This window comes from Cynara cardunculus, assembly GCF_001531365.2.
Source record: "Cynara cardunculus var. scolymus isolate 2C chromosome LG 7, CcrdV1, whole genome shotgun sequence".
Lineage (NCBI taxonomy): Eukaryota > Viridiplantae > Streptophyta > Magnoliopsida > Asterales > Asteraceae > Cynara > Cynara cardunculus.
Genome location: NC_037534.1, coordinates 5,764,285 through 5,776,184, shown reverse-complemented (window position 1 = coordinate 5,776,184; position 11,900 = coordinate 5,764,285). Strand labels below are relative to the sequence as shown.

The 11,900-nt window shown below is 34.3% G+C and overlaps 2 protein-coding genes across 2 annotated transcripts in view; both read left to right on the top strand.

Moving 5' to 3' along the window:
• The first annotated feature begins 718 nt into the window (after nucleotides 1–718).
• On the top strand, nucleotides 719–3,647 carry LOC112515948 (tubulin alpha chain-like). Its single transcript, XM_025122932.1, has 4 exons — nucleotides 719–929; nucleotides 1,897–2,131; nucleotides 2,211–2,581; nucleotides 2,798–3,647. Exons 1-4 carry the CDS (start codon nucleotides 837–839, stop codon nucleotides 3,449–3,451), a joined length of 1,353 nt encoding a protein of 450 aa, XP_024978700.1. The 5' UTR covers nucleotides 719–836; the 3' UTR covers nucleotides 3,452–3,647.
• A 6,166-nt stretch (nucleotides 3,648–9,813) lies between these two features.
• The window catches only part of LOC112515416 (cytochrome c oxidase subunit 6a, mitochondrial), a 9,093-nt gene continuing 7,006 nt past the window's right edge, over nucleotides 9,814–11,900 (top strand). Inside the window, exons 1-3 of the mRNA XM_025122216.1 lie at nucleotides 9,814–9,994; nucleotides 10,353–10,459; nucleotides 11,133–11,175. Coding sequence (XP_024977984.1) covers nucleotides 9,880–9,994; nucleotides 10,353–10,459; nucleotides 11,133–11,175 — 265 coding nt within the window. The 5' untranslated portion in view covers nucleotides 9,814–9,879. The remainder of the gene's footprint in view (nucleotides 9,995–10,352; nucleotides 10,460–11,132; nucleotides 11,176–11,900) is intronic.

Sequence of the window (11,900 nt, the reverse complement as noted above, 5' to 3'; positions counted from 1 at the left end):
GATTCATCTCTTAAAGATTCAGATGCTACATCTTAATGAAACTATTAAAAAATAAACAAACAACTCCTAACTCAATTCCAACCAAGTCAAATACATGCGATTTGAAGATTTGGTGACTTGATTAGACATTAGTTGCTTCAAGTTGAGTTAATTCGTTAGGTTTTTGTGCACATTTGACATACCCGATAATTATGACCTAGATGCCTTCGAAGTTAAAAAATTTAATCAAATAGCAAAATAAGGAAACTTGGTAAAACTTGAGGGGTAGTATTTGTAACATTTCATTTTTAATTTTGGTGCAGGCGAAATCGTATACTTGTGGCAACCGACGTAGGAGACTCACGTTCTCTGATATCTCTATTTAAAGAGTAAATTGCAATTTTTGTCCATGTGGTTTGTTACAAATTGTAATATTAGTCCCTATAATTTGAAAATTGCGATTTTTATCATTATGGTATGAAAATTGTTATTTTTGTTTTTATAATTTATAATTATTGCTATTTTAATCCTTATAGTTTATAATTCTTCACTTTTTCATCCCTTGTACTTCAAGTTAAGAGTTAGTCTTAGAGACAAAAACAATAATGTATTACAGTATAAGGAACAAAATCATAATTTCTAAATCACAAGAATGAAAATCGTAATTTTAACAAATTATAGGGACTAAAAACGTAATTTACTCCTATTTAAACCCTTGATCCCCGAAACCGGCATGCCAAATTTCAAATCCGTTTGAGGCGTCTTAATAAACGCTCTTCGAATATCTTCTTCCACTGAATCCCTAGATCTCCGATCTTACTCTGCTCGTTTTCCAGTTTTTTGGAAAGGAAACGAAGATGAGAGAGTGCATTTCAGTTCACATCGGTCAGGCCGGTATTCAGGTTGGCAATGCCTGTTGGGAACTCTACTGTTTGGAACACGGCATTCAGGTATATCTTGTTTTCTAGTCAGATCTAGGGTTTTGATGTGTTATTTGAACGGTTTATATTATATGGCGCTTGATTGGAGTAGATTTTCTTCTTGCCTTGGTTTTGTTATTGTTTTGGGTTTGTCTGTACCAGATTTACTCGACACTCTTCAGATCTGTGTTGAATTCGTGGTTTTTGTCGATAATGTAGCCAAATGAATGGTTTAAAATGTTTTGTAAAATGACAATGCACATGGAAGGATACTGTGATGCCAAATATTTCAGATCTAACCGTATGTTGGATATCTAGATCTACGGTTCTTGATGCGTATTTATACCCATTTTCACGGCCTCATTTGCGTCTGATTTCTTGAAATCGATGTATGTTTTTTCTTGATGATATGTTGCTTTTATCGCATGATGAGTTTGAATCGATTTATGTACTTGATGTGAATGCCATTTACAAACCACGCTTATGGTATTATTCATTATACCTGCCTTCTGATATTCTTCTACGTAAATGCATCATATCTTTTAAGTATTTTCCACGTTGTACTAATTCGAGTATGATACTTGTAAGGGGTTGTGAGATCTGAGTCTGTGTATATTACTCGAGTATAGCCCTATTGATCTTCTCCTGTGTATATGCGTCATATCTTTTTACTCTGTTTTACCTGGTACTAATTTGACTATGATATCTGCGAAATGTTCTGAGATCTGAGTCTCTCACGAGACACGAGTGTATTGCTTCATGGTGTGATGGTGTTTAGTAGATGTGGTATTGATAACTGTGAAGGTTGGTCTATTTGTTAAATTAGAAGTCAAACTCGTTCTTAACTCGTGTCTAACTCCTCATGGAGGAGGGCTCTTTTTATTGAAATGGTTGGCCTATGCGAGTAAGATGTCTCCTGTATAGTACATATACAGAATAGATGTTTTTGTTGGATATGTTTGATTTAACTCTTTTAACATTTTTATGGGTTTGACAGCCTGATGGCCAGATGCCAAGTGACAAGACTGTTGGGGGAGGTGATGACGCCTTCAACACTTTCTTCAGCGAAACAGGTGCTGGGAAACATGTTCCCCGTGCTATTTTTGTAGATCTTGAGCCCACTGTCATTGATGAGGTGAGGACCGGAACATACCGCCAACTATTTCACCCTGAGCAGCTCATCAGCGGGAAAGAAGATGCCGCTAACAACTTTGCACGTGGCCACTATACCAGTAAATGCCCTGCCCCATTTTTAGGTCTTTTTGTTTATTAAGCATCAATATGTTGCTGATTAAATTTCTCATGTTGCAGTTGGAAAAGAGATTGTCGACTTGTGCCTGGATCGCATCCGAAAACTTGCTGACAACTGCACTGGTCTCCAGGGTTTCTTAGTGTTCAATGCTGTCGGTGGAGGAACCGGTTCTGGTCTTGGCTCTCTTCTGCTGGAGCGTTTGTCTGTGGACTATGGGAAAAAGTCCAAGCTGGGATTTACCGTGTATCCTTCACCCCAGGTTTCAACCTCTGTCGTGGAGCCGTACAACAGTGTGCTATCCACCCACTCTCTCTTGGAACATACCGATGTCTCTGTGCTGCTCGACAATGAGGCCATCTATGATATCTGTAGGCGCTCTCTTGATATTGAACGCCCAACTTACACCAATCTTAACCGTTTGGTTTCTCAGGTACAACTTTACTAAGATGTCATTTACCAACAAAAAACAAAATACCCTTATTATCCTGTGCTGACCCAGGAAGTGAAATAATAATGATGCCTATCAGTCTTTAGGTAAACCCAGCTGATGCTGACTGAATAAGTGGTTCAGCAGTAGGTAAATGTAACCTAAAAGTGCCATTTAATTTCTTTGGTGTCTGATGGAAGTAATTTAACATATATACAGGTCATTTCTTCGTTGACCACCTCTTTAAGGTTTGATGGAGCTTTGAATGTGGATGTTACCGAGTTTCAGACAAATCTTGTACCTTACCCAAGGATCCACTTCATGCTTTCATCTTATGCACCTGTTATCTCTGCTGAGAAAGCATACCATGAGCAACTGTCAGTTGCAGAGATCACCAACACTGCATTTGAGCCATCGTCTATGATGGCCAAGTGTGATCCTCGCCATGGTAAGTACATGGCTTGCTGCCTCATGTACAGGGGTGATGTTGCACCAAAGGATGTGAATGCAGCTGTAGGAACCATCAAGACAAAACGCACCATTCAGTTTGTTGACTGGTGTCCAACGGGTTTCAAATGTGGTATCAATTACCAGTCGCCAACTGTGGTTCCTGGTGGGGATCTTGCAAAGGTGCAGAGGGCGGTGTGCATGATATCTAACTCGACAAGTGTTGCAGAGGTGTTCTCAAGGATCGACCATAAGTTTGATCTTATGTATGCAAAGAGGGCGTTTGTCCACTGGTATGTGGGTGAGGGGATGGAGGAAGGTGAATTCTCTGAAGCTCGTGAGGATTTGGCTGCATTGGAGAAGGATTATGAAGAGGTTGGGCTTGAGTCGGGCGAGGGTGAAGACGATGAGGAAGAGGAATACTGATCCCTTATATCCTTTGTTTCAGGATTATCTTTTTAGATTTGATTGAATGTTATATCATGAAATGACTGCTCCTAATGAATTTTCTTGATGTTGTTGCTGTTCTATGTAATCCCTAACGTTTTCCAACCTCAAAAACCCTAGTTTTAGCAATGCTTGGTTTCTCTCTTGCTGAATTACTACTTGCTTACATTCACGATACCAACTTTATTATCGTAGTATCATTGCCATTTACTAAATGCTTATTTACTGTTTAGCCAAATGCTTACGGGTAAGATTCTAATCCATTGAAACCACATCATAGGTAACAATGTCTGGTATGTGTTGGCGTCTCTTGTGTCCTTTCCATTGCTCTTACTAAAGAAGATCCTTGGTCGATGTTATGTTCATGAGGTAAGGTAAATGATCGAATCAACATTTATTAGGTATACCATGGCCCCTTAACTACTTTATCTACTTATACGCCCACTAAAAATGTTTTCAGCATAAAGTACAAATAATAATCTATCAAACTTGTAGTTTTTGTGAGAATTTGGATATTAAAATATCGTTTGTAATTTCGGATGGGGCTTATGCACCAGTCTCTAGAGTGGTGGTATAATGTGCATTTGGTGATCCGAAGCTAGTTGTCAACCAATATATCATTTCACGTTGATAGCTGCAGCATGAGTCTTGAAAGAGAAGTTTTTGAAAAGGAAGGAGGGTCTTTTTATTGCATCTGCATACCAACTTCTTCCCTTGAAGGTCTTCTGTTTTGGATCACATCATGTTAACGAGTTGTTCACGATTCCTCACACAAGAGACAATCATATTTTGTAGTATAAATGAAAAAGATGAATATGTTGTTCTTTTATTCTACAGAAACTACATATTTAACCGGAAAAAATGTTAGATTAGTAAGAGTTTTTTTTAATAAAATTACCATCTTCTTAACAAATGATAAAGTAACTTGTGTTTTGTTGTGGTAGGCTAAATGTAGTAATTTCTTTCTCACATACATCAACATCAAAACTTACATTTTATATTTTTAATATATAATTCGACATGATTTTAACATTAAAATGATGCATATAACACCATCTCACCTTTTAGAGTATCTCAAACAGATTCTCTAAAATAGAGAAAATAAAGTTCTTGTTCTTTATAATGCTCCAACAGATTTCATATCTTGTTCTATGAAATAGAAAACTCTAAATATATAGATTTCACTAAAACTCTTTTTTAAAGAGAGAGATGAGTTTTTTTAGTTCAATCCACCAATTGAATTGAATTAATATTATTTTATATACAGTCTTTTAAATTAGTGATGAGATCTCTAAAAATAAAAATATGTTGATTTTAACTTTTTACTTTAAGAAAAATAGAAAATATTTTATAGATGCTTAATCTTATCTATAATCCATATTTAATTGACCATACACCACGTGTCGTGTTCTATCGAAAGTATATGAATCCGCTTTTGATTTCTCCAGAAATTGGGAAACAAAACCGAAAATATTATTTTTATTTCAATAAAATAAAATGAAGTGATAATGTTGATAAATGTTTAGATTTCTTGATAAATTCGTTTATAAAATTTATAAGCAATACTTATAGAATTAAATAATAATGATGTTACTTGTTTATAATTTATCATTTGTGAATACGAAAAAAAGTATTTGTGATCTACAATTGTGCTTCTTCTTCTTCATCTACGCTACTTAAAGGAGTTAATGTCTTAATTGAATGAATTGTTGGATAAAGGTTTTATCCGACCAAGTATGTCACACCCCGCTAAAGCGGAAACGCAAGATGCAACAGGCAAGCGTGTCACAGCAACAATTAATAGATAACAACTTTAAGTTTTACATAATAAAACGAGTTTAATATTACAACCAAAACTTTAAAAACTCTTCATTTGCAAAACTTCCGATTGGAACTAAATCAGCTTTGCCCCGAGTATGCTCCCAGGTGAAACAAATCTTACTTACCTCCTGAAAAGCATGGAACATAAAACGAGTCAACAACAAAGAGTTGGTGAGCTTACAGGTTTTCACATGCATAAAACATTTTAATGCATAAATCCAAATATTTGCAAACTTATGCAATACTTCTAAGATCCCGACATGGTGAGATCCTGGAGGGGAGCCCTTAAGAAGTTGTTGGTTTACTGATCTAGAAAAAAGACCGTAATTTTCAAAAACTTGTTTAAAGTTGAGAATTATGGTTGCAGTTATCAATGTGTGATGATATGTTGGTCGACAAACAGTTTTGGTTCATTACTCCACCTTATATCAGTACACTTCTTAGAATGGGGTATATGTGCCATCTGAAACTACAAACGATATTTGAGTATCAAAACTGTCATCATGGACATGGAATCAATACACTTTTTAGATGGCTCTCCTTGCGCTAATATGTCATTGTCGCCAAAGGAATGCATCTTATATTGTTTTGTTGATACAAAGAGCAAATATTCTTCTAATTACTGTTTCTTTTTGTAATTGTTGTTCTATAAGCTTTTTCTTTAATTTGTTGGCAAGAAAAGTAGGCAAAATGTAACATCTTACTGTAACACAACCAATCTGTAGATGGTCTCTAAAACAAGATATTGGATGTTGGATACTCATATCAACATACTTGCACACATATGCAATATCAATTTACAATTTGACGGACATACATTATATAAATTTCATTAATGAATATACACCACATGAATTTCATACTCCGAATAGCCAAAAATTAGTAAGGCGCCACCACTTATTGTATCTCCATCTAAACCCGCCCATCCCTTTGTTCCACTTTGATAAACAACCCCCCTTCCCGTCCATCTTGGTATCTTTTTTTTTGCAGGTCACAAAGAACCGAAGTAAGTCCCAATGATCTTCGTCAATGGATTTGTAAGTTGTAATGACAGTTGCTCCTCCTTTCGTCTCTGTTCTTTATGCAGGTATAATAACTAAGAAGAACAAAGTGAGTTTTTTGGTTTACGATCTTCTTTGACATCTATTTTTATTTTGGCTTATGATTTAGGGTTTGAATTAGGTTTTGGAGTTATGATTTTAGTGGTTGTATCACAATTTTTTTTTAATGAATTTATGTAAAATTGTTGTGTATAATAAATGTTCATGAGTATATTTATGTTTATAAATCTAGGTTTTGCTTTTTGGGTTTTTAGATTTAGGGGCCATTTACCTAAACACTTACCCAGTAAGTACTTACCGATAAAATTTAACACTATCGCTTATTTACCAGACAATATTTTATTCACTAAAATGCATCATATGCAACAATTTATCCCAGTAAACGCTACTCATGGTAAGAGTCCTCATCTTCACTTACTGGGTAAGATTTGAGATTCTTGTCTTCGTTCTTACCGGATAACATTTTTAGTCCTTGTTATATTTATCCGATAAAATAAAGTGACTTGATAAGCATTTAATAGAGCAAGCGTCTTGTAAACTTCGCCTTAGTCTTTTGGATTAATATGCTCTTTATGACATAGAAGACGTAAAAGGGAGTGGACCGGGTCAAGTGGCATTATTTTTTAAAGAAAAGAAAAAAAGAAGATAAATAAAAATGCCAAAAGGATTGTTTTATCCTAACTTAATGGATATAAATTGACGGCCGTTTGCACAAGGGACCAAAGTTAAGACAAATAGCATACATAGAGATTTATCATGTAATAAATGAAGACAAAGGACCAAATTCGTAACAAATCGTCATAGATTTGGTCTTTGTGGTATGCTGATTTTTATGGAATTGGCCCTCGGACTTCATTTATTACATATAAAGCCTTGTGGTATGCACTTTTAGTTGGGTTTGGTCCTTTGGCCTAATCACCATCTATCAAATCTATTAAAGTTGAGGGCAAAAGGGATTTATTTTTTCACTTTTTAAACATTATTTTAGTTAACAATCTTAGAATTAGGGACGGGAAAAAAAATTATATATATATATATATATAAACTTGGAGGGCCAGATAGAAACAAAACTCATCTTTGTCTCCTACTTTCGTCCTTCCCTCAAACCATTCACCTATGTCTGGCGGAAACCCATTTTCCGTGAAAACCCTTTTCTCATAATCTTTCACACCAACACCGGTGAACTTCTTCCCCTTTTCTTAACACCACCATCTTCCTCGTCCTCCCCCTATGTCACTCTCATCCCCTTCCCCTTCTGCTCCGACACCTGCAAAGCCACCCCTTCCCTTTGAAACCTCCACCATCGTCCCTAAGACCACGCTACCCACAATACACACATATATACTCACAGCCACACACCACACATATATAAACACACATCAGAGTAATGGGGAGGGGAAAGGGATGGGATCATCGATCGGAGCAGTGGGTGGATGGGGATCTTCGGGATAGCAAAGAACGAGGAGGGTTGAGGGGAGGATCATCTAGGGACGGACCCAAGATTTTTTTTATGTGTTGGCACTATATAATATAGACAAAAAATAATTACAAAAAATATTGTTTTTCTCGACTTGTCTTCATGTTTTTACTAAGGTTCAATATTGTTCGATGTGTCTTTAGCCTAATTCCATTGTTTCGAGGTATTTTTACAGTTTTTTTTGCTTGATTTCGAGGAATTTTTTAGTTTTTTTTGTTTATCGATTTTGAGGACTTTTTCGGTTTTTTGGATGATTTTAAGAGTTTTTTTTACTAGTTTTTTGGTTCACTACGAGGTAGGGTTGCACCTTCTTGAACTTTTGAATATCATACGGTGGTACCTTCTAAAACAATACGTTACACCTTTCATAAACTTAAAATTTTTAACCTTTTAGCAGAAAAATAATACGATGACACGTGCCATTGTATGCCTTTTTATGGGTCGGTCTATGGGATCATCGTCCCTAACATCAACAGATCAAGCTGATGGAAAGGGAGAAGGTTCACAAAGGGAGGGGGTTCACCGGACCGACGAAGCTGTCGGAAAGAAATGGGGGAGAGTTTTGTTTTTATTCCTTATATTTCTAGTTTCATAATCCCCGATAGGGGGTCTGCATCTGATTAGCTAGTTAGTGAGGTAATAGCTAGAAGGAGAGGAAAGGATCAAGTTTTTTTTTGTTATGCCATGTGTGATGAAATGATTGATTACTAAAAAGGACTAGTTGTGTACCCGCACAATGCGGCGGGAGCCATGAATTTTAACGATTTTGAAGTTCCACTGGTTTTATAAGATAAGATTTAATGATGATATAATTTACACTTGGTCTTTACATATTAATACAATTTGAATAAATAAGAGTTATGGTTCCAATTACAGWCTATCGATGAAAAAAATTGYATGACARTTTAAAATCCAATATATTTAAAATCCAACATATTTAAACAACTCCATAAATGTGTTCGATTTACACCAAGAGCAAAGAACCAAGAAACTTGAGTTTTAAGATAAACACTCAAAACCAATAAAGAAAACTACAAATTTGACAGATCATAAACCATGAAAAGACAAAAAAAGATGGATTTTAGAAATGAAATTTCAACTGCTTACCATCTTTCTTGTCCAGAAACTCAGATTAAGGTTGAATTAATACATGTGTATATATATATATATATATATATATATTTCAAAAAAATCCAAAAACATATTATACAGTGCAATTTGGACAGCTTAACCCCAAAATATATAATATATATATAAATAAATAACTATAAAAATATAAATCGTAAATATTAAAAATATTTTTTCACAGTATATATAATATATAATAATATAATTAAGTCAAAAACTATTCAATATTGAACTCATTTCGAAGGTATTAACGAGACGATTATAATGGTGTAACTTGTTAAAATAAAAATGTATTTTTTAAACATGTTTTAATTGATATACGATTATGTATGTTAATTTGATAAAAGTTTAAAATGAAATATTTAAAAGTAAATGACGTAAAATAAATTAATTAACTAATTATAGGGGTATAAAATGTAACTTTAAAATTATAATTTAAAAAAAAATCAGTTGTGAGAGGATGAGTGTATGTGAGGAGAGGAGGGGGTGAAAAAATGACTAAAGGGTATCTTGGTCATTTAGTATTTTAAGAATTTAAGACTTTTGCTAAATTTGCTTAATAAGATAGTATAGATTAAAAGACAAAACTTTTAATATTATTATAAATAACAATAATAAATGACCATTTTCTTAACAGAAATAACAAACGGCTGTTTGGTCCAGGGACCAAATCCAACAAAAAGTGCATACTACAAGGTGTTATGTGTAATAAATGAAGTTTGAGGATCCCTTTCGTAAAAACCAGCATATCATAGGGACCAAATTCGTAGTTTACTCAAAATTTTATTAAATATTTTGTAATGTAATATTTATGCTTTAAAAATAATTTCGAGAATTTTCCATTCATTTGATTTGGGTTTGGACGTGTTTTTGTATATTCGGCTTAAGGAAAATTTGTTCGTCTACAGGAGAAGGCAAAAATGGCGTCGGCGATTGTAAGATCGAGTCTCCGGGCGGCTCTTCGTGGTGTTGCGCGCCCAAATCCTGCTTCTAAGAGGTCATTTTCTTCCGGCGCATCGGCTGATGAAGAAGCTCGTACGATTCTCCTCTCTCTGCTTTTACCAACAGCAGTTTTGATGATGTTTAAATGTATTTTTACAGCCTAACATGTTTGAAAATTTGATTTTCTTTCGTGAAATCTGGTTGTTCTGTTTGATCGCGTAATGTTACTATAGGAAGGATTTATATCCGTTTGATTTTAGGGTTTCAGTGATTACGATATCTCAATCATGTCTTTTAATTTCAAAAATGTTTTGAAGTATTTGATGATGGACGTGAATCCTGTGTCTGTGTTTGTTCCGACTATGCACTTGCATTAGTCTGTGAAGTATTTGATGATGGAATCTGGACATGACTTGTTGATTGTGATTATAATTTGATTGCGTAAACACAGGTGAGGCAGCAAAGTGGGAGAAGATTACTTATGTAGGCATTGCTGCTTGTTCTATTCTTGCATTTGTTAACCTATCCAAGGGCCATCCTCATTTCGATGAACCACCTGTAAGATGAAATTTTGTTACAACAGTTCTTCTAGCACTCTTCATGCCTACCAGTCTTATCATAAATGGAAGATATGTTATTGTTATTACAACACTTGTGATGCCTACCAAATGGTAATTGGCCCAGAGGTACCCTGGTTACCAGTAGAGTCATCCTCCTAGGAGGTTTAAGGGCTCAAACCTCACCAAAGGTAAGGAGTATGTGAATATTTGTCGTGTATAAATGTTATATACTAGAAAAAGAACTTTTGTTCCTTTCATCCCTTGATAAGTTGGCTTATGTGTAAGTTACACTATTGTCAAATGGACTCCATTTATTCGTTAAACACATGCTATATATTTGTTTTAGCAAATTTTCAAGTTAAAAATTATCTATTTGCTCATTGTATTGGTAACACGATTGATATTATTGGATTGAGTTCATAATGTACTTAAGGTATTGTGATAATTGTCGGATATTTTGGATAATTGACTAATAGTCACTTATGTTTGTGATGTTTGCGAAGACCATGTTGAATGTTGGTTTTGTTATTTTCGTGAGACAAAGGGAGTACTACTTTCAAGTCATTGACTGCCTTGCGGCTGTTACTTCATATGCAATAGCGCTATACTTTTTCTTGTCATGTTTTCTTTTATCGGGCTCTTACGTGGTTTTTTCTGATTTATGTTTGCAGCCATATCCATACTTGCACATTCGTAACAAGGAGTTTCCATGGGGTATGTTCTATGTTGCTGATATGTGTTCCATTACTTCTATGTTTCTCTTAGATCAGTTTCATAATTTTAAAGTTATCCTGTCCTCATGGTATGTTCTAAGGTCCCTTTTGGTTTCCAGGATTGGATTTGGAGGGATTTGGTATTTCATGAGATTTCATAGGATTTGTATGTAATAATGTTTTAAAATATGTAAATAACATTTGTATTGTAATAATCAATTAATAAAAAAATTAATTATTTTTAATATTATTAACAATTTGTTCTTATAAAAATAACTTATAAAAAAATGAGTTCAATCGCAAATCCTACAACCCAAAGACACTCCAAATCTTTCCAATTACAAATCCTTTCATGAAATCCAAATCCCTCAAAAACCATTCCATCAAACCAAATGCATCCCAAGTATGTTGATACTAACTGCTATGTTGTTCACTATTAGTTTATTTTTCTTGGATGAAGTTCATATTTTTGAACTCATATATTCTTCTGTGCATTTCATTTATCAATGGCCAGTAAAAATCTGGAGAATATATATATATATATATATATATTAAAGGAGAAAACAAGGTTGATGACTTGGCTTCTCCTAAAGGTTGGAAACTTATTTATCTTTTTTTTCATTCATCCTCCTTTAATATTTTATTTAATATTTAATTTCACATTCTAATTTCTATAAACATTGATTATTCATTTATGTTTGCATTTAACACAATCTTTTCATTTTC